Below are 22,934 nucleotides of genomic sequence, written 5' to 3'. Positions count from 1 at the left end.
TCTGGACACGCGCACACACATACACTTACACTGATAAGCACGCACTCATCCCCCTCCCTTTCCAAACGCCTTCGATGCTTGTTTCCTGTGGGGGAAGACGGCGGGTCTGCGTGCCGCGCTGAAATGGTAGCGCTGTGTAGGACGACTGCTGTGTTCCTTCGGATTACCCCCCACCCCCCTATCCAACCCCTGTGGCTTGTCACGTGCTCTAATGTTGTGATGTGGACATTAATGTGCTCTCTGTGCAGAGGAGTTTTTTTTGTTTCCTGTTCTCATGCTGTCCTCCCATAGGTGCCCAGTGTGAGAAGAGGTCTCTTTTTTTCCTCTTGTACTTCTCCCATTGTTGTGTACTTTTTTAGTGTTTTCTCTGTAACGCTGCCGATCTCCGACTGTATTCCCATGTGATGTCTTTGTTGTGTGTGTAAGTCGGGGGGGCAACCTGCATATGACCAATAAAGCATTCATTCAATTCAATTCCTTCCCACTGTCACCAAGTGCTTACTCACAGGAGGTTCTTTAAATGTTAGGGTTTTCCCTGTACTCTCTGTACTGTAGGCTCGGGATTGTGAAACATATGAAATAAATGCCTACAATTTGATCTTGTAATAAAAAAATAAATAAATCAGAAAACAACCAGAAAAACATGCTCAAAGTGCTGAGCTTCTTTATTTGAACTATACCAGACTGAGCAACTCATCAGAATCGGAGTTTCTGCAGCAGAAACCTTAAAATGTTACATCTACAACCTAAAACCTGATACTTTCTGATATTGAAGCAGGATTTTATCAAATAATTCATCTGTCTGTTTGAGCAGATTAAATGTGAGAAAACAAAAAACTCTGTCTTCATTATTTCCATAAAATTACCATATCTTTAATATGACTTCACTCAGCTTTCTAAAAGCTTCACAAATTAAAACTAGAACACAGTATGGTTATGAGCAGTTAGAGGCTCAATACGTTTGAATCGGTGATCATTTCAAAGAATTTAAAGGATGAGCTCAATAATAATCCCTAAGAATCTTCTAATCAAAGCTCAAACGAAAAACGTCAACAATTTTGAGCCTGTGAGGGCTTTTTAGACTCAGAACGGCATCCTCTGGTGGCTGTGGGAGGAACTGCAGCTGAGTTTAGTAGAGCTTCATGGAGGCCTCAAAGAGCCGACTCAGATCCTCCACCGTGTGCGCTCTGGGAGACAGCTTAGTCACTCGCTCCTGGAAACAAACCAGAAGAAATAAAACATAAATCAACACATGTATCCAAACAAATATCTCCTTAACCCTTTAAGACCTACCATTGAACCAAGTCCACCAGAGCTTATCTTTATATTTTTACATGCTGTGGAGCCATTTTTGGGAGCATTTCAAGTTGCTATACATCAATACAACCATTACAGCCTAAATTTTAATAATATGTATGCATTAAGTGCATAGTAATTACATAAACTGTAAAAAAGTGCAATAAACTACAAAAAAATTGAAAATCATTTTTGTTTTTTAACATATATTTCTAGTTAGAGAAATTTAAGAGGCTTATCCCTCAAAACTGTAAATACAAAAAAGTTGCACAAAATAGTTTCCCACCACAGGAAATTGATTTTGAGTGTCTTCATAGTTTTATTTTTGAAATACACCAATTTCTATACACTGCAGGAAAAACGAAAATAAATATTATAATGCAAATTTGCAAAAAAGCAGCATATGCATCAAAATAAACTATTTCCAGCAGTGCAATATGAGTCCTAAGCATCCCAGAAACGACACAGAAAGTCATAAAGTCAAACATAACTTTTAAAAACAGCAGTATAAGCTCCTGAGGCCTTGATGGTAAAAAACTACATTTCTACGAAAATGACGTCACTTCCGGTTTCGGGCAGGTCATGGCGGACATGCGATAGTTCGTGCTGATGGACGTAGGAAGTGTTACAAACAGCTGATCGGACCGGCAAAGCGTGTTTCTGGAATATTATGTTTTTGTTGCTGCAAGTGCTTTTTATGCAGTTTTTGCAAAGCTATATGTGGAAGGAAACCGTGACCTAGGACAAGCTGATGGCATAAGATGTAAGTACAACTCCTCCGGTTTCATATGCAAAAAAAATTATTGCGCTAGCTTACGTGGTTGCAGTGCTACCGGTATTTAAAAATAGTTACGCAAAACGGAGCGTGCCCGCTCTGACCGGTTTTAAAGGGTTAAAGCCATGTTACAAATAGCACCTCCTTGTGAAGGACACAGGGCCAGGGTCCACCCTTCACTATCTCACATTACATCACATTTGCAGATATGAAATCAGCTAATTCAAAGAATCAAAGAAGTCTATGAATAACAAGGTCACATAATGCAGTCCGAACATGTCACTCATAAAATAGCTTGCACAATCGAGCATTAAAAGATTACATGGGGAGAAAACACAATACTACGGGGCCTTCCACTCTGTCTGGACAGTTTAATACTCTTCTAACATTCAAACCAGAAAACAAATTGCACATGTTTTTGAGGAAAAACATACAAAGCAAGTAGCCTCTGAGTTCGACCAGGATGTGAACCCAGGACCTCTCACACCCTAATCACTAAGGTCTTGAATAATCGTCACAAGGAAGCAAACTGGGGATAGAAGTGACATCAAAAGAAAGAGGTTGATGTCTTAATGTAAACATATGGGATGACTCAAGAAATTCACAGTTTAACCCAGGAGTACACATATGAAGGGGGACTCTGACCCACCTGAGGGATAGTTCCTTTCACTAGTGCCGGGATGTCGTCTTTGGTGTATCCCACAGCTCCCAGTCCATCTTCCACGTGCAGGTCGTACAGAATCTGACGCAGCGTGTCGGCCAGAACAGCACCCGCATCCTCCCTCTTCACCTGCCGGATATCTGCACCTGAACATAGCGCAGAGAAAGTCTGTTACTGCACAATTTTTAAAGAGTGATGGCAGTTTTGGTGAATTTGGATATTTTCTATTGATAGCTGAAGAAATAAAGTGCTACTACTGCAAAAAAATAAAGAAAGAAAATTACATTTTTTCTATTTTAGACTTCTTTAAAAAGGTACAAAGAGCCTTTAAAAACCTTATTTTTGAATACCTTCAATATTCTTAAATAACTGAAGTCTCTCAATGGAGGCATTTAAGGTCCCGCTGACTGTCTTGGATGTTTGATGTTTCACCATTTGTGTGCCCTGTTGTTGTTGGATGTTCCTCTCCAGTGTATTTCTGTCTTTTTTTCTAACTGAGTGATTTTATTTGGCTCATTGAAGTCTGGAAACCTTTTGGTTTGGCTGTCTACTAAATAAAGTAGACATTCCACACAGTCTCTATTATACTAAATCTAATATGGCCTAGTGTGAGGCGTTCAGGTACCGAGGATCCCTGCGGCCTCAAGGTGGCGCTCTGGACACATCGGGGCTGTGAAGTTGAAGACGGCCGGAGACGTAAGGACAACGGAGAGCCCATGAGGCTGAAAACACAAAGTTTAACAGAACATTTTATTTAAAAGCTGCACAGGTCGAGTATGAAACAAAGTAAAGTTCTGTGTGGAGTTCCTCAGGGAACCTGCACGGGTCCATCTCAGTCAGAGGTGTAGTGTTTTGTTTAAGCACCAGAGCATTGGCCACGTTTGAGTCATCCTTTGTTTCTAATCTTGTTTGACCATCATTCAGCTCTAATTAAGCAAAGTGATCAAATGTCAGAATGAATTTAAGAATATGAAGTCATCTGTCTGACCATCCTCATCAGTTCTTCCATGCTGCTCACAGCTCTCTCCCTCCCTGGTGTCTTTTCTCTCAGTCTTTCCAACGTTGCCATCTCTCTACTTCACTTATTTCTGCTCAATTTTTAATTCTGCATTATTCTCATCAGAACATGTGAGTAATTAATAAAATATCACTAAAAACTTTATAATAATGCCAGAGTACCTCAAGTTTTTTGTTGGTCAGTTTGTACATAAATGATTTACCTGAAATTTGTACCTGTAGTGTAACTTATAAATGTTTGCTAATGATATGCTTTTATATCTATATGTTAAAAACCAAGAAGCAACAGTCCCTTTAAAATAAACAAACCCATAGCTCTTCACTCACTCCTGACCCTGCATGTTTATAGCTGAGCCCCCTTCTGCTGAAACCTGCAGAACTGAAGTTAACTAAGTTTCAGGGTTTTAGTCTCATTTCTGCACAGAAATCGGGTCATAATCTAAATATTTTTGTGGGACTTTGCTCAAAACACCATTCTCCTACAGTGTCTTCTTTCTATTAGACTCATACACTTCAGATAGAAATGTGTATCAACCTCATCTGTTAATGTGACTGTGTTAAGATATGAAGGAACTTTATTGTCCCACGTGGCCAAACAGTACTAAATATAGCAGCACTTGCATGTGAAAACCAGCTCCAAACCTCGAGAAGTAAATTACTTATCTAATTAGTACAAATTTGTTTCCCTTAATACAGCTCCAGCAAACATTCAAGTACATGATGATGTGACTCCAAAGTACAATAGATGTTGGGACAAAGGAGAGCTTATAGCGATTTGTTTTACAAGTATTTGCTGTTTACTGGGGCCGAGGGTAATAAGTCATACTCTGAAAAATGGATCATTAACAATTTTATGAGCCTGAAGAAAAAACTGATTTCTTGTATCTTGATTGGAGAGATTGGTGCTCTTTCATTTCTATGTTTGCATATTTTCATTGCCGTTTTTACCAGTTTATCCTTCAGTCTTGACTTTACTGTAAGTAAACCAAATCAAGCTGCTGCACCATATCTAATCAAACTTTAAAGCACTGCATTATAAAAAAAAAAATACCCATATAACCTTATCGCTACGAACGATGTGTGTTAGACTTTAAAAAGTACCTGCAGAAAAATAAAGGCACGCAACTGTCCACATGTCACAGTAACAGCACCTTCATGTACTCAGGCCTAGAATGAGCGATAAATTGTGTTCATGGTACAGGCCAGCTGCTTCACACAGAGTTCTGTTTGTAATAATGCAGCTCTCTTTTGGATAAATCCTAAATAAATAACCGTGGAAATGTTTTTTTTCCCTCTTGGAAAATGAAAATCATCACTCCAGCTGCACTACACCAGTGATCTCAGCCAAGAACATCTGTTTGCAGTGCCAGCTGTCAGTAGCGGTTTTTGATACGGGCGACACGGGCGGTTGCCCGGGGCGGCATCGTGGTGGGGTGCGGCATCACGGGCATTGGCAAAAAAAAAAAAAAAAAAAAATTGTTCGTACTCATGCTGCCCCAACATCAGCCAGCGCATATTGGGAATGGCATAGGCACCGATCGGCCTTCTATTGCGGCTAGCTTGACTGTGACTTCGTAAGTGAGGGCTCACTTGACCGCGGTCCCATTAGCTGGGAGTTTGCAAGGTGCGACTGCTGCTTGTGGCACAGGGAGGAGGGGGCGGGGCGGCGGGACAGACACCAGACATTATGATACAGACTTGTAATTTGTACCGATGTTTTTTCTAAATTCTGTACGCGAAAGGTGGGTGCACCTGCTCTGCTGCTGAGTGTCAAAGTAAACTTTATTGTCATCTCCGCTACAGTCCAGTATATAGAGAGACGAGACGACGAGGCTCCGGTTACAGCAGTGCAAGTAAACAAACAATAAATATAAGAAGAGTAAGAAAATAAATATAACTTTAGGACTCAGGTTAAAGGGATCAATAACAATTTAAAATTCATAATTTACAGTTTGATGATTTAAAGTCTCACACACAACCCGTCGAAAGGGGAGGGGGGCCAGCTGCTTCCAAATAGAGCACATTTCATTCATAATGTTGTAAATCAAAGCTCATTGTGTATTCATGATTTGAATTCTGGGTTGTGCAAAATCCCAGAAATACACCTTAGACAAAGCAAATCTGTGAACTATAAGGTGTAGGTCTATTAGGTTATGTTGTGGTGATCATCGAGTTGGGGGACTTATGTTCATACTGAAGTGCAAAATTAAAACCAATGGAAGATGGACAAGAAAAGTTCAAAGTCATCAGGTGCTCAGTTTAGAAAAAATAGAAAAGAAGAGGAGGAGAAACGAGCAACAGATACAGGTAAGCAGATGTGTCATTGGGTAATGGCAGGTCATCCTGAAACAATCAGAATCAGAATACTTTATTAATCCCTAAGGAAATTATGTGCGTTACAGTTGCTCCAAAAAGAAATGGTAAAAATAGTAACAGTAACAGACTCAACTCCAAACAATTCATTATGTTACAGATTTTAATATTAATTAGTCATTGTCAATTGTTGATTTGTCCTGTTCTTATTGTATGACGTATTATGATGGCTGTTTGGTAGCCGTTTGCATACAATGCTTACTCTCTCTAACTTCATATATGTGTGTGTGTGTGTGTGTGTGTGTGTGTGTGTGTGTGTGTGTGTGTGTTTCTCTGGTGAAATTCAGTATGGTGCAGACAACAGTTTTATGTTAATGTACAATCCTTAATATGTTTTGTGTGTGTGTGTGTGTGTGTGTGTGTGGCGCCCAGGGCGCCAAACAGGCTAGGACCGTCACTGCCAGCTGTGATGTCCAGTAATGATCACTCACCACTAGGGGGTGCTCCACGTTGTAACCCTTGGCTGAGTGAGTCTTGACGTTTCCTGCGATGGGGTAGGACATCCCGTGACTGAAAGGAGGGAACCACAAACAGGTTTATTTAGAAACGCTCACGCAAAGGTCTGGATCAGTTTAGCTCAAATAGGAAAATATGCACGTTGGCTATGAGAGCTCAAATAAACTGCAAAATAAGAAAAGTCCAGCAAATAGAAAAACACCACAAAAGCACACAAAACACATTGCGGGAGGGGGCAGTAAAGTTGTATGTCTCAATCACATGAATCACACAATACTGCAGATACATGTTTGCTATTAGCTGTATACCATTAGCTTGTTACTTTCATCACATGATTGACTCCACAAAAACACTTCTGGTTTGTTATCTGTTTTTTTTTTTTTTTTTGTTCTTCTGCATCGTCTGCTGGTGTTTCTACATTTTCAGTGCATTTCATCCACTCATCACTGTAAATAAGGCCTTAAACTGTCCCTAAAGTTTCAATGTGATGTCACCAAAGTGTTAAAGAACACCTACAATCACAGGTGACATTTTAAAAACACAATCAGCTGTCTGTACTGCAACACTGCAGAAACAGATCCATGAACTAATGAGCTAAAAACCCTCTTCAAAGCCTGATTTCCTTTCTCACTGATGAAGTTCAAGGAAACATTTGCAGTTTAATAGAAACAAATTAAATAATTAAACAGATTTCAAAAGAAGATCAGCTGATGAGCACAAACAGCCTGCGTGCAGGATTACAGGAAATCTCAGTCTTAGTCTTACCACAGATGAACCCCGGCATTCCCAAAGCCAATCCCGGCAAACACGCTGGCCAGGTGCATGCTGGAACGAGCCTCCAGGTCCTCAGGGTCTCGCACAGCTCTGTAATCAATCAATCACGACTTATTTCAATTACAAATGAATCCAGTTGAATGAAATGCATATCATGGATATACTTTAGTTGTAGTTGGGGCCGTACCGTTTCATGTACTTGGCGACCACGTGGAGAGCATGGCGGGACCAGACATCGCTGATGGGGTTGCTGCCCTGGTAGGCTGGGCGGTTGATGGGGTTTGTAGGGCAGGGGCTCCTCTGGTCGTAGGGAAGGGCGGTGTATGACTCCAGGGCATGACTGAAAGGCAGAGATCAATCAGTGTGATGGAAGTGTCTCACATCAGGTTGGCAGTATCTCTACCTCTATGAAAAACATGAAGGGAACATGCCACCATCACAGCAAATAATAATTATATTAATACTAATAATATAATGATAACAAAAATATTAATGATGAATCAAAAAATGCAGAAAATGAATAAATGTCCTTCATAAGTACAGACAGACCAGAGGACGTCGAAGCCACTGTTGGCGGCGACTCTCTCAGGCATGCTCAGTGTGTGCGTCGGGTCCACGATGCCCAGTGTGGGTCTGATGGCTCTGCTGGCAATTCCTGAGCATAAACAGCCAATCACAGCTCAGGGTCCATCATAAGAACTTGGATAATGAATAACAGCTCCCGCAGCTTGGTTTCTATTGGCTGATTTATGTTTTCTATTAAATCTTCACTGACTGTCTTTCTATAACATCTCAAAGGGGAAAATCAACTTCTAATATGCTTTTATATCCCTATTTTTATACCTGTTTTGGCTTTTAAGGGTTCGTAGTCGAAAATGGCGACACCTGTGGTCTCACTGCCAGTGCCTGCAGTTGTGGGAACTGGACACAAAAACCCAAAGTTAGCCACAAAGATGGAGGAAGAAGGAAAAAAAGTGGGATGCGTCATACCTGCAATCAGCGGTTTCAAAGCTCCAATCACCGGCTTCCCTTTGCCAATCGGAGCATTGACAAAGTCCAGGAAGTCGGCATCGGGGTGACACGCGTACAGATTGGCCGCTTTACATGTGTCGATCACTGAGCCACCGCCCACCGCCACAAACGCATCAAAGGCGTGGTTTTTAGCAAAGGAGATGGCATCTTTAAAGCTGAAATTCAGCAGAGATCAAGCTAAGGTCATTTCATCTGATAAATTAACTTATTCATTTACTTACTGATTGTCTGCCATTAACACACTGCCTAAGTATTTCAGCACTCTGATGTGCACACGGTTCATTCTGTGAGGAGGAAGAGTCATGTGACCCTGTGAAACGCCCCTATGTAGGTATGTGAGCCGACTCAGAGCCATGAAAAAGCCTGGCTCTGATGAACTTTCTTCTCTCCTCTCTGATGAGACATTTTGGACACAAAGACATGTTTTTTTCTCTTCATCTGACAGGCAATCATTAATCAGACCGTCACTTGTGACAGCGACCTCATTGAACGCACCTGGAGTCCGTTGGCTCGACGCGGACATTGTCATAGACTTTGTACTTGACTCCGTTTTTCACTAGAGACTCCAAAACAGCCTTCATTGGAGGAAGTTGGGACAAGTTCCTGTCTGTCATCACGCAGACGTTTTTTGCGCCGAGGTTCTGCAGGTCCTGCACGCAGAGAACAGCGAACAGCCACAATGATAGGAAGGACAACACAGAGAGCCACATTGGTCACTCCTTCTCAATGCATCACATTAAAAGAAGAAAGAAAAATTCCTATCTGACCATCACATGACAGCAATGAGGAGGATGAAGATGGTTACCATGCCGATCTCTTTGCTGACTCCTTCTCCATAGCGGATGTTGGAACTCGCCATCTGAAGGAAATAAAAAGAGAGTGAGTGCAGTACCTACCTGAGTAGGTGCTAATGGAAAAGGGATATAAGTGTGTAGTTTATCAGTCTGTTTATCATTGGGATAAAGACTGTCCACACAAAGACAAGCAAGTCAAGACTGATGGTGGTACACATAAAGTTGAGGATTGTTACCTCACCCACAGAAATCCTTATGACCCAGTGACCTTACGCATTTATCCAAGATAGATACACCTAAGTATCAATCTGAAAATCCTATATCGCCTCATTCTTGAGTTACTGTGTTCACAAACTTGTGGGTCTATGCCATGGCCTGTCCAACAGGGTGCCAATAATACCCCATCAGCCTTTTACGGCTAAGGAGTAAAAATGCCACTGTGCAGACTTTGCATGAAACAAAGATGAGATGAGCAGCATCAAAGAACTTATACAAACTCAAAACTTGGAATTTTTGACAACCTCAACAGTCTGTAGGTGGAGGTCACAGGTGTCAGTTCCCGTTAATGCACCACAGGAAATACAGATATGGTGGTTTGGGAGTTAGTTCTAGATCAACAGATCCATGTGTAACATGCGAGCCGCAAAGTTTGTACTAAAATAAGCTGTGTAAACATGTTGGGACTATTTCTGCTGGAAAGTTGGACATGTCAACATTGAAGTCTATGGGGACTAAGTTACTCCTTGGACCCTCTGCTGGATGTTAGAAGAACTGCAGCTTTCATGCTGCTTTGATTTTTAGTCTCTCCTGTATTTGTACAGGTCAAAGCTTCAAATGAAATTCAGTGCATTTTCAGAGCAATCCCACAGACTAAAGGAACTACTTTGTGGGTCTTAGAAAAGTGAGGAGCTCAGTTTGGAGAGCTGACAGTTTTAGCTACTTCTGCAGATGAATCCAGGAAAACATTCAAAACTGTAAGTTCTCATTCTGTGGTTGGTTGAATCCATCAGTTGATTAAAAAAATGAAAGAAGCTTCATTTGAATGTGTGAATGTGAGCTGAACTCTGAGCTGAAACACATTAATGATTTACATCTCCGAACAGCCTTCAAGCTGAACTTCTTAAATTAGACACTTATTAAACAGAGTCTGGTGTGACGTTACCTCAAAGGCATAGTCAGTTTTCCGGACGGTGCAGGGTGCCGCTCTGACACCTGCAGAGATAGAAATCAAGCCATCAGTTAAGGATCCACATTGATCAGGATGCACTTGTCTGCCTTTTCAGAGACTCTGATAAATACATGAATGATGTGTAGATGAGTGCAGGTTACCCTGGTGGAAGGTGTTGGAGTGAGCAGGACATCTGCACCTGTTCACACAGAGACACACAGAGCAGAAGTCATTTCACCAATCTGCACATTTAATAATAATAATAATAATAATGGATTGGATATATAGCACTTTTCAAGGCACCCAAAGCGCTTTACAATGCCACTATTCATTCACTCTCACATTCATACACTGGTGGAGGCAAGCTACAGTTGTAGCCACAGCTGCCCTGGGGCAGACTGACAGAAGCGAGGCTGCCACATCGCGCCATCGGCCCCTCTGGCCAACACCAGTAGGCGGTAGGGTAAAGTGTCTTGCCCAAGGACACAACGACCAGGACAGAGAGCCCGGGGATTGAACCGGTGACCTTCCGGTTACAGATGCGCTTCCCAATCCCCTGAACCACGGTCGCCCCGTGAATTTAGAGAAGGTTCAGCAGTTGAGTTGTTGCAGTAGCTCCTGAACATCTCATGCACAGGAAGCATTTCCTTGTCATTCTTCCTCCAACCTGACAAAGATGGGTTCAGTATTTGAACCCAAACTGCCGATGTCCACTCATGAAAACATCCAAAAAGGAGACCATTAGGTTTTTATGTTAGTGTCACGATGTTTCCACGTCCTATGACTCCACTACAATGTGATTGGTCATTTGCAATGTTGAACCTGGACAAAGATTAGTTTTGTTAATTCAGGAACAACACCAACACAACGATATCAGAGCGAGCATTAGACGTCAAACTGTTAGAAACTGTGCAAAATGTGAGGATGCACTGACAATTTACATGAGAGAATGTGAAAGGGGCTCTAAAAGCATTAGATATTCCAGGTGCAGCTTTACACCTGTACCTGGTCACATGTGCTCCCAGAAATCACTCAAATTTCACTTTTTTTTTTATCGGAAATGTATGCAGTCACATTTGACCACACGTCAAATGTGACTGCAAAACTAGGAGTTTTAATTAAAAAAATCTTTCAGTGAAACATGTTTTTCACAGGTGAGCCGGATTTTAAAGAACTCTCCTCTGATCCAGAACTTGTGGCCTCCTGAGCTCTTCCCTCAATAAAACTGAACTTTAACCGGAAAATTCAAAAACGCTGTTATCTTTGAGCGGACTCTGGCACACTCAGTCTCCGCCCCTCGAAGGAAACCAGTAACAGTTCTTCTCAGTCTGGATGAATCTATTTCCGGTTCGAATTTAACTTACGCCGCGCGCTCGAGTTGCCTAAGCAGGTGAACGACCCGGTCCCGACCCGCCATGTCCAAGATGTGAATGACCCTCTGCAACGAGCAGCCGACCCCGGTCAACAGGTTGCTTCCGCCTCTGATTTTCACAATAAAGGCCGCTCAGACACATTAGAAGCACGAGGGTAGAAAACACCCGTTGGGCTGTCATTATTATTATTATTATTATTTTTATTATTATTATTATTATGACAAAATAACGAAATCAAGGCAATAATTCCTCACATGGTACAAAAAACTTTAACACAAAAATACTGATATGAATATAAATATAAATCACAATATTTAGATATAATTTACTGTGTATGAGAAAGTAAAATGTTTAATACGTGTATATGCTTCACACATTACATTACATTCACAAATTTACAAATACCCAGTAAGAAATAGATATAAGAAAAAAAAATCATGTGCATGGACTAAACATGATGTATTTGCAGGCCATGTGTATACATATTTTATGTATATCCTGAGGCTTTTAGTTGTTTGGAGTTGAGAAGTACAAAGTGAACTTTATTTACATATTATAAACTGTAGTAGTTACGTGGGCAAGGGATAGGATGTGGGATTGGGCAGAAGACTGTTGCACATGAGGGTGGTACATGGGTGCTGCGGTGTCAGGTTCAGGGGTGCTACAGTCCTAGGGAACAAGTTGTGTTTCAGTCCGTTTGTATGTGTTTGGCTAGTTTTTAAAAATGGAAGCAGCGTGAACAAATGGTGTCCTGGGTGTGTACCATCTTCATGGATTCACCCAGCCCTCTTCACACAAGTGGTGTAAAGATGACCCAGAGATGCCAGCTGTTAGCTGACTATGTTTTGTCCTGTTTCCACAACACGCTGGGGGCCCTTTTTGTCACTTTTGGTGCGACTACCATACCGGACAGTCATGGAGGTTGTTAGGATGCTCTGTAAAGTTGACCTCCAGGAACCTGAAGCTGAAGTGAATGTACGAATATTGGTTTTAATTCTCATCAGCCTGCAGCAGCACAGAGGACTTATTTTTAGATACATGTATTAAATCACATTCAGGATATTTTCCCCTTTTCCCTTTTTTAACAATAAAACAATAAATCAAAGAGACACAAAGAGTGATGCGTTGTAGTGATGATGTATCAGAACAGGGACTCAAACTAGCAGCCTTCAGCCTCTTCTGTATCTAGGCTTGCTCATTCACACCTATTCACACCTAGCTGCCCACCATAACATCTCTGTTTACAGTCAGTCCTGCTTTTTTTCTCCATTAGCTGCAATTGAGTTGAAGTAACACATAAACAAGTTTCTCCTCTGATGGACTTTGCTTTGTATCACAAAGTGGCTTGTTATAGTGTCACTACTAGTGAAGTTTTCTACTCAGCTTCACTTTTAAAAGGTAGAAATTTGTTGTGTGGATCAAGTGCTGTTCATCTTCTTTCGCTGTAGGGGTCGCCACAGCTCATCATATGTTTCCTTTCACGCTATCATTGGCATCACACCTCTGCGTTGGGGTATGAGTCTCGCTACGGCTGGGTCTCAGGTTCAAATCCCGTACGAGCCCTGGCAATCTTGCGTCAGGGTTTCTTCATGTAGTCTGTTCATGTTATCAAGTTATGTCATGTTATCATGTTGTGTTTAACACAAATGTGCATGTCCCGTATGTGCACGTCTGTGTGCCCCCAGTACAGGTGCAAATGTGCGGGCGAAATTCCAGTTTTATTTTGCATAAATGAAATGTGCAAAACACAATTTTAAAAATCTGAGCAAACAGAGGTCTCCTGTTTTCCAACGTTTTCCTGGAGAACAGGCAATGTGAGGTTCACACACAAGGGTACAGATGAAATTATGTCGCTGCTAATTAATTAAAAAATATTGAGGCCAGACAGAGTTCGTCATGTGGAATATTTGTGACACTTTTATTGGATTTGTTACATTTGGTACCGGGCTGGCAGCATGGTCTCTGTGGCGCAATCGGTTAGCGCGTTCGGCTGTTAACCGAAAGGTTGGTGGTTCGAGCCCACCCAGGGACGGCAGTTTTTGCTAGAAATGTTAGATAGGGGTTAAAAGCAAGCCAAACAGCTTTGCGATAACACAGATACGTCCTGCTTGGTTGGGAATTAACAGCTGGCACAAAAGTTGTCTAATGTTGTGTTTTCTCTGAGGTCATCTGATTAACTAAGTAAAACTCTTAGATCATCTAATTTAGCTTTCTGTGAGAATACCATGAGTAATTAACAGATCACTACTAATCACTAATTCAAAGCCACTTCTTGACATAACAGGTTTATCCAGGATTTGATTCTTACAAAGTGAGAATCAAATCCTGGACATAGAGTCACAAAGGCCTACCATAACTTTCAGCTGTCTAAAGAAACGTTCTTAAACAGAAGGAAAGTCAAGCATACAAGGTGGGTCGGCTGCTCCATTTTCCAATCAAAATGTAAATACATCTTTTTATGTTATACATGATTCATTATGTAAACAAATAACAATGTGGGAGAAAATCTAATTATGTCAGCCTCTCCGGAGAGAGGAGCATTTATAGGACCAATATCTTCTAATTAAAGTGATTGAAGATGTTGGGTGATGCACACAGTGTCGTTAACAGATTAGAAACATTCACAGCAGTACACACACGCATACACACACAAATTATTTTTGTCCCTGCTCCCTCAAGTCAGCATGCTTCCCGTAAGCCCTCTACGTGCTCGCCCTAAATGTGTAGATGACTGCAGCGCAGTGGGTAAAACTATAAATAGAAGATAAACAAAATCCCCCCATGTCTGTTTGCAGCTTGACCCCATTACTGAACATTAGCAGGATTTTTTCATATAGTTGTATTATTTACTGCATTATATATAAGCTTCTGCTGAAGGTTTAGTTAGTAGAAGAGAAGCAAATTCCAATAAGTCACGAGTTCAAATTCCTTTGCTGCCTTCTCTCATTTGTGAGTTGGTAAAACTTTAGTCATGCGAGGCAGAGACTGGAATGAAGCCAGTCACATGAAGAGTCTTAATCTCTAGATTGCATTGTGATTCTGTTCACTGAGTCGAATAATATTTAGTGTTTGACTCAATGATAATTTATGCATGGTGTAAAGTATCACACTCATTCTTAGTCTGACTTTATTTGGAATTTAAAAGTGTATTCATCTAATCCCAATATCTTCATCACTCATTCCGAACACCTTGGTGTCCCCTTAGAAGAAGGTCTGGTCATGTTTTCTTACACTGCTACCCGCAAGACCCAGACAAGCAGAAACTAGGAAATTGATTGACTGATTTTTCTTAATTGCATTTCTGCATTAAAACGTAAGTGGAAACATAATTTTGCATGGTTATTTTCTGAAATATTCAGAAAAATTCTCCCTCTCTCTCTCTCTCTCTCTCTCTCTCTCTCTATATATATATATATATATATATATATATATATATATATATATATATATATATACACACACACACACATATATACATATACACACACACATTTGAAATTCCTGATGATATGAACCAAAGCGTTCTAATTTGGACTTATTACTCACTAAGGTAAGATGGTTTTTCGAGTTGGTTTTGAAGTTGGTTCAATTGAGTAATTTGGCACACCTCAGCCTTATTCTCAGTCTCTCTTCCTTAAAAATGACATGCCAATCTTTGGCTAACTGCATTTTAGGAATCACCTTGTTGGCACAGCGCTGTTGTTTTATGCTTGTCAAACTGTGCTATTTTTGACATTTACCTTAGATTCAACTAAAGAAACAAAATTTTTTGTTTGTTTTGTTTTTTGTAATTTATTTTGCAACACTTTGTGTTGACTCAACACTGGCTCATTCACTTTCTCTGAAAATTGTCAGGAACAAGGAATGGGCTTAAAATGAGTGAAACAACAGTTAATCTTCTGTCCCTTGAAGTGGACAGAAGGTCTAGTTTGATCGCAGTTATAGGATGGTTGAGTGAGACAGAAAGGATTTTCCTCAGAACTGTGGAGGTGGAGCCATGCTTAGAGCTGTTAGGAGATGAGGTGGAGGTGGAGGAAGGTCAGACACAGGACATTCCAGGTTTTGAGGAGCCGGGGAAGAAGCAAATTAATGACCCTCAAACTTCATTATGGATAAGAAGTATTGTGTGAGCCAGGACTCTGAAGTTGTGGGATTTGGTTTCTCAGCTGCCATATAGAAAGGGAGCCATCGTTCCATGACAGCCTTGCTGCACTCTGTTTAAGACAGTTCTCTCTTTCCAGTAGCCTTTATTAAAGTCTATTCAATTCAACTCCTTATTTATATAGGGACAAATCTACACACACACAGTCTCTTCAAGGCACTTTATATAAAACCAGAGCAATCAGACCATCCCCAAGAACAAGCACTTGACGACAGTGGGAAGGAAAAACTTCCTGGGCCTTAGGACATAAATAGAAACAGTTTACTTCAAAACTACAAGTGCATATTAATTTCTTTTAGGGGTGGGGTTGGAAGAGGTTAAGCCAAGTTGTATTTAGCATTGTCCTTGTTATTCAAGGCTTTTTTGTGATATCGCTGCCTTCTGCTGGACAGTTGGGTGTCCCAATAACTTTCATTCTGAATTAACTTGACTACACAGAAGGTCTCTTTAGTGTACTTCAACTCCTGGAGCGATTGGAGGGGGGAGGGGGGGATAATTCATGAGAAATCCACAGATTGTGACAGTGAACCCAGCAACTATAGTTGCTCTACACCACCTTTAAAGATCATCTTTGATTGTACTACACCTTGCTCTGTTGCATCTGCATCGACTGGCACATTTTCTAGCCGCCCATGTGTTGGTTTAAGTTGGCAGTGTTTGAATGCTGATTCTGTTGAGGTAAAAAAAAACTAAAGGCCATTGTGTTTGTGTGTGTGTGTGTGTGTGCATAAGTATGTGTGTTTGTGTGCCTTACTGGCCCTTTAAGCCAGCTGTGATTGAAAGGACAGTGTGTGTGTGTGTGTGTGTTCCTGTCTAGCTATCTTTGTGAAGATCGAAATCTGCATCCTACTATACTTGTGAGAACCAACAGTCACTTGTGAGGACACACTCACCGGTCCTCACAAGTTTGAAGGCCTTTTTGAGGCTCAAAATGTCGTTTTAGTGTCAGGGTTACAATTAGGTTATGGTTAGGTTTAGGGTAAGGAGCTACTGAAAGCATTATGTCAATGAAGGTCCTCACTAAGATAGCTGAACGGGCTTGTGTGTGTGTGTGTGTGTGTGTGTGTGTGTGTATGAGTCAGCTATAGTGCACTATGGTCTGTGCTACGTTTGTCTCGCGTCTGTGGGGAGTGAGGGAGACAGCTGAGAGCTGCAGATAGACCACTCGCTCTCTCAGTTCTGACTCGTGTCTCTTATTCTCATTTCGCCCTCTCTCTTTCACTGCCATGGATCTCTTTTTATTTTAAGGATACGTTTTCTATATTGTCACCCTCATATGGATCACAGTGTGCTTCTTGCTCGGATTTGACAGCTGTGTGTGTGTGAGCCATGCTACGCGTGTTCATTCTGTGTGCAGAGCGGTTGCAAACGCCGGACGATGACATCAGTGATGCCTACTGCAGCGTCACCTATGAAGGTACGGGCGGCTTGTTCAGGGGGCCTGAAGGGAAAAAAAACAGCTGAGAAGTTGTTATTTGAAAGTGACCTCTGATTATCTTTCATGGGGTGGGGCAGAGAAAGAAGAGCTTACAGGAAAAAGAGACAGACCTAGAGGAAGAGGGAGAGAGAGGAGATGAGGATGTGAGCAACATGAAGAGTTAAAGCAGTCCAGAAAGTATGCCGACTGTGTTTCCAGTAAAGCACTTCTGTGTTTATAGATACCTGCAGTCTTTCAGCAGAGTTTATCTTATGAGGCGCTTCCTCGCTCGGCTTCAATTGCAGCTTCAGTTTACACTTCAATTTAAAGTAACATCCAGGTTCTTATATTTAGGTGACCTGAAAAAAAAAAAGAAATCTTGTTAAATGAACTGAGATTTCACACAGTCATGGTCTACATAAAACAAAGAAGTTATTCTTGTACATGACAAATGTCTGACTGTCTCTTTTGTGCTCCCATGAAATTGCCATTTGTGGTTATGAGTGATCTGTCGTGATAGCCATTGGCCTGATAGTCTTGAAATTTAATCCACTCATTCACTTCCCCCCTTAGGATGAATTATAATAGATCACTGCAACATTTCAACTGTCCAATAAATTGGTTTAATTTATTGAGCAAATTCTAGCTTACCTTCTAACAAGTTTAAAAACTTTGGTAAACATTATGCCTACTAAAGGCTTGTATGCTAATGTTGTTACTGTTAGCTGTTATCTTTAAGTAGAGGAACTGAACCCTGAGCCTGAAACCTGAACAGAAATCTGAAACTTCAATTTTAAGTTAAAGTAGAGTGCATTTAACTTCCACAGGCCTCAGGTTTATAACCAAATACCAGCAACATTTCGTCCTGTATCGTCTGTAAACGTTGTTTAGTTGTGATTAGCAGATGCTAAGTAGCATGCTAAGGTTTGGAATTGGTAACCATTACCATAATTATTATTCTGTCCTATTATTCTGAAACATTTGTATTATTTGAAAATTAATTAATGTAGATTCAAGATGTGTAGAGTTTTCCATGGATCTCTTTTGGATCACACTTTTCTATGTGCCTACAGGTCATTTCAAAGAGCTTGATGTTTAGCTGCAGAGCATTCAGATGTAACCTGACTTCAAATCTGTTAGTGCATTTCTGTACTTTGTGCCAAAATGGTGTGGAGTACAGAAGTTTCGATCTAATTTCAGGACACTGGAGGCACACTTAAAAATAATAAAACCAGTTCATGAAGGATTCATTTAAAGCCCCAAAAAGCAAATACAAAACTCAAATCCAGAAATAACCAAGGCACAACACACACTTTGCCCAAGACTGAAGGGACAGCAGGGCTATTTATACACCGAGGGCTGTTAGGCACTAAAACGATTGTAATGACTGAAGTCCGTATTCACTCTTGTTAACAGGACTGCAACACATAAAACATAGAAATACCAAGGACCACAGCATTTTGTCATTCTGCTCGAGTGTTCAGCAAAAAAAGACTTTTGGACTTTTATGGACAAAAATATTTTATGTCTCAGCCAATGTAAAGCTTGGATAACTTGTTACTCTGAGCAAATTTAAAGTATCTGGAACGTTTGTCTATGTTCAAATTAACAGTAAACACGTTGGTACTAATCTTGTATCCCAGCTGAGGGAAGTATTTTATTCATTTATTTATTCATCATTTGTTTGCTTTTAACATTTGGTTTGTTTTTTGAAAAGACTGTTTTGTCTTAAATGTGTCATGAACTCTTGACACTATGACTATGCACAAATGTTTCCCTGTGTGATATAGGCCACACACACACACACGCACGCACACACACACACACACACACACACACACACACACACACACACACACACACACACACACACACGCACGCACACAACTTCTGCAAGTCCTCTTTGCAATCTGTTTCAGGACAAACAAGTGTATTAGACTCGCAGTGTGTTATTGTGCATTCTTTTGTTTTAACGATTTCTGCTTGGTTTTTCTAAGCAAAGTAAACTTTTTCACTGGAAGCACAAAGATTAATGGGGACTGTAACGTTTAACAAAAATTCTTAATATAGTAGTGCTGGTATAATTATTTGTGTTAGGGTTTGGCTAGTAACAGACCACTTTGATACTTAAGTTTTCATCCTTAAGTAATGGTCACTCAAAACTATAAAGTTAGTGTAACTTGCCTCTCTTAAGTTAAAGTGAGTTATTTTTTCTTTTGAAGCAGTGAGTTTCCAGTCATCCATCCATCATCTTCCAGTTATCCATAGAGGATCCCAAGGCATTCCTAGGCTTATGGGTTCTTTATTTACAATGGGATATTCCAGCTGAATGTCTGGAAATCACCCTGAACAGATGGATGAGGAACCTCAACGGTCTCCTTTTAACATGGAGGAGCACTGGTTTCATCATACAAAACTGCAGGCTTCTATGCACACTTAAAAATGGCATGATGACTTCCTGAAAGCAAAAAGATGAAATGCTTGGTTCTATGTCTTTGGCTTGAAAAAATGAAAATATTCTAATATTCTAATATGGATCACAAAAAAAGAGTTAAATTTTCCAGCATGCAGATAGTTTATCCTGTCTTGAGGTCGGCAACATTTGCAGGTGAAATTCATGTCTAGTTAACCCTTGGAGACGAGAGATTTTGCAGTAAATGGTCAATCAGAAATTCATATTTTCTATAGATGTGGATCTGATGTTGTGCTGTATAAAATGTTGCCTTACATAAAAGCTGCAATATAGTTTTATTGGAGAAAAACAAGTGATGCTCTTAGGATCATGCAGTTCTTGCACAATCTTTAATGCATCACTGAAATCACCATCTTTAAAATGTGACCATTTGGCAGGTTTAAATGCCTGAATCATAGTAATGGTGAAACAACATAATCAGACTTTGTGTAATTATCAAAATTTGCAATATGATATAGTCTCCTGCATGCAAATGAAAAAGTGGTCATTACTGTGGTGGGTTAGGACAAAAACTCTGTGGCTGCTCAGTGAAAACATTGACGAACAGCTGAACACTCAGGTTGTTGTTGAGCTTCTCCTCCTCACTGATACAGTGGAACCCCGACTTACGAAATTAATTCATTCCCGAGGCTCTTTCGTAAGTTGAAAATTTTCGTAAGTCGAAGCACCCATCGCGTCTTTTGAGTGAACGATAGGCTATAGGCTAATTGCTAACTGCAACAACAATACGTCGTTCAAGTGTAACAGCAAAGCGCAAGTATGAAAGCCAAAGGGGTTGTCACATGATTCGGAAGGCATTGTGAGCATTGTAGGCATTCTGGGCTCAGCCAATCAGAGCCAGCAGATTTTCGTTAGGCGGGCATTTTGCCACTTGTTCTGCTTTAACTCATCTGCTCCCCTGATAGCTGAATGCTGTCTCTGCTGCGTCTGCTGCATCTGCTCCTAAAAACTGCTGCATCATTTCTTTGAATCAGTAAGGCCTCAAATGCTACTGAAGAAGAAAGGATAGTAACAGATACCCTGGTTTGGAAAGTGTAAGCTCATTAGATTATTTCGATCGTTTCTGTCCTAGCATCATCTGGTTTCTCTGCAGTGAGTCTAGGATTGTGTAAAGGCAGGAGACTGGACCTCAGAAATAAAAAAAAAATGCAGAGACTTTCATCTGGGAATGAATAAGGGGAATTTTATTGCACTAAATCAGATCCTACATTAACACAAAAATCAACTGACAAGCATACCACATTCACTGTATTGTAAAGTCAGGATGGCTAACATGGTACGAGAGCTAATCGCACATCAGGCTGATAAAGAGCATTGTAGTTTAATGGCTCTATAGTGTAGCTGGTTTAGTTCAGCACTTAAACGTGAAACCACAACCTTTGAACCTAATGCAGCAGTGCGGGTTTGATTCCATCATGAGGTCCTTTGTCTTTGTTTTCAGCCAGGTACTTCCAGTTTTAGTTTGATTCTTTGTTGTCTCGTGTGCCTTTAGTTTCACTTCCCCTTGTCATCTTGAATAGTTTCAGCTGTCTCATAGTGGAAATACATGAACGTGCCTGTATTCCTTTGTTGTGTCATACTGTGTTCCTCCCATGTTAGTTCAGTTAGTATTTTTTCCCTGCTGGTGTCGGCTGTATTTTTGATCTTCATTATGTTGTATTCTAGGTTATCATCTCCCTTTTCGTTCTCTTTAAGTAGTGATGTCAAAGGCAGGTCTGAAGCTATTTTGCTGGAATTTTACAAGGTTAATTTTATATACGCATAAAATAAACTGAAACTGTGTTTGAGTTAATCATATAATCAAGTGTAATTAGATCTGCTGACTGCCTCAGAAGAACAAGATGTGTGAGCAGAGGGCAGATGAGAGGATGCTGCAGGAAAAGAGAGGAACAAACAGACAAGACACAGACTGACATGGCTTAGTTTATCAACACGGTTTACCTACATATGTGAACTTCCTTTAAATTTTATTTAAGATCAGAAAGTTTTCAATTACATTATACTTACGTGTTCAGCTTCCTTACAGTTTGATAATGGTAACAAAGCAGAGTTCAGACAGTTTAATCTCTTACTAAATTTACTTTAGATAGTGATATAGAGTGCATACAATTTAAAAAAGCAGACACCAAGTATGAGAATTTGATGTTACTATAGAGAACTATGAGAGGACTATTTTGAGAATATGGGTTCAGATGACTGAAAAGCTGTTTAATGTAGATGTTTAAAGGTGATAATTAGTTACACACACACAAAAAAGTTTTGTGTCTGTTTTCTTTGAACAGCTGGGTACATTTGTAGGTACCAAAGTTCATATTTACTCAAGTGCTGGTCTCAAAACTCTCAGTAACATTTTATCTTTGCAGGTTGTTGCAGTTTATTTTCTGGCATGGTTCTGGGTCGCAGTGTTTATGAATCTTTTTTGGTTATTGTTGTTGATCTCAAAGAATGAGTTACATTTACTAGTTTAGTTTTCTTGTGCTTTTGAGTTTTCTGATTGTACTATCATCTGTTGTGGTTCAGATGATTTTAGGTTGTTTAGTTTCTTTTAGGTTTTCCTTTCCTCATGTCCTGTCCTTAGTGTCTCCTGTGGAAGTCAGTCTTGTCTCCATGTTTATTTACATCTCTGTTTCTTTCTCTTTCGCTCTCTCTCTTCTTCGTCTCAGTCATGTCTCTGTGTTCTATCTCGTTACCTGTTCTCATGTTCGTCTCCTGGGTGTTTCATCCTTTTTCTCTTGAGTCGGTCGTGTGTTTGCATGTTTGTTTAACCTCATCTTAGTGTCAAGTTTGCATGTCCTGGTCTGCATCTCGGTGTTCGTGCTACTTCCTGTTTTATTTTGACAGTTTTTGTCTCTTGTGTGTTATGTTCAGTTTTGCTTCCTCTGTCTCATTACGACCAATTTGTTCCCGCTGTGTTCAAATGTGTTCCCTGATCTTCCTGATCACTCATCAGTGTATATATTGTCTCTATTTTCCTCTGTTTTTTTGTCAGTGAGTCTGTTCATCTACAGCTATGATCCTGGTGGTCCAGGGGTCCCAGTGTTTTCCCAGTTCAGTGTTTCTTGATTAGTTCGTCATTCAGTCTGATTTTCTTATTTTTATACTGTTTTGCCTGTCAGCCTGAATAAACGGCTCGCCTTCTGTTAACTCCAGTCTCCACGCATCT

General features: G+C 40.4%; 1 protein-coding gene and 1 non-coding gene across 3 annotated transcripts; one reads left to right on the top strand and one right to left on the bottom strand.

Moving 5' to 3' along the window:
* Nucleotides 1-631: 631 nt before the first annotated feature.
* adhfe1 (alcohol dehydrogenase iron containing 1) lies at nt 632-11,831 on the bottom strand. 2 transcript variants are annotated; one of them, XM_040046144.1, is made up of 14 exons: nt 11,711-11,831; nt 10,508-10,545; nt 10,341-10,390; nt 9,190-9,243; nt 8,880-9,034; nt 8,343-8,539; nt 8,196-8,273; nt 7,902-8,007; nt 7,540-7,692; nt 7,344-7,442; nt 6,554-6,632; nt 3,358-3,454; nt 2,721-2,878; nt 632-1,213 (listed from the first exon to the last, which is right to left on the bottom strand). In XM_040046144.1, exons 1-14 carry the CDS (start codon nt 11,761-11,763, stop codon nt 1,130-1,132), a joined length of 1,401 nt encoding a protein of 466 aa, XP_039902078.1. In that variant the 5' UTR covers nt 11,764-11,831; the 3' UTR covers nt 632-1,129. The 2 variants fall into 2 exon arrangements, with proteins under 2 accessions (XP_039902078.1, XP_039902079.1); XM_040046145.1 differs by lacking the exon at nt 11,711-11,831 and adding an exon at nt 11,014-11,680.
* Nucleotides 11,832-13,677: 1,846 nt separating this feature from the next.
* Nucleotides 13,678-13,751, top strand: trnan-guu. Its single transcript has one exon. It is a non-coding gene; the product is annotated as a tRNA-Asn (tRNA).
* Nucleotides 13,752-22,934: the final 9,183 nt, after the last annotated feature.

Source organism: Simochromis diagramma, unplaced genomic scaffold (assembly GCF_900408965.1).
Source record: "Simochromis diagramma unplaced genomic scaffold, fSimDia1.1 OVJJ01000338.1, whole genome shotgun sequence".
NCBI classification, from domain to species: domain Eukaryota; kingdom Metazoa; phylum Chordata; class Actinopteri; order Cichliformes; family Cichlidae; genus Simochromis; species Simochromis diagramma.
Note: the sequence above shows the minus strand (reverse complement) of the source record. Positions and strands in the feature narration are given on the sequence as shown.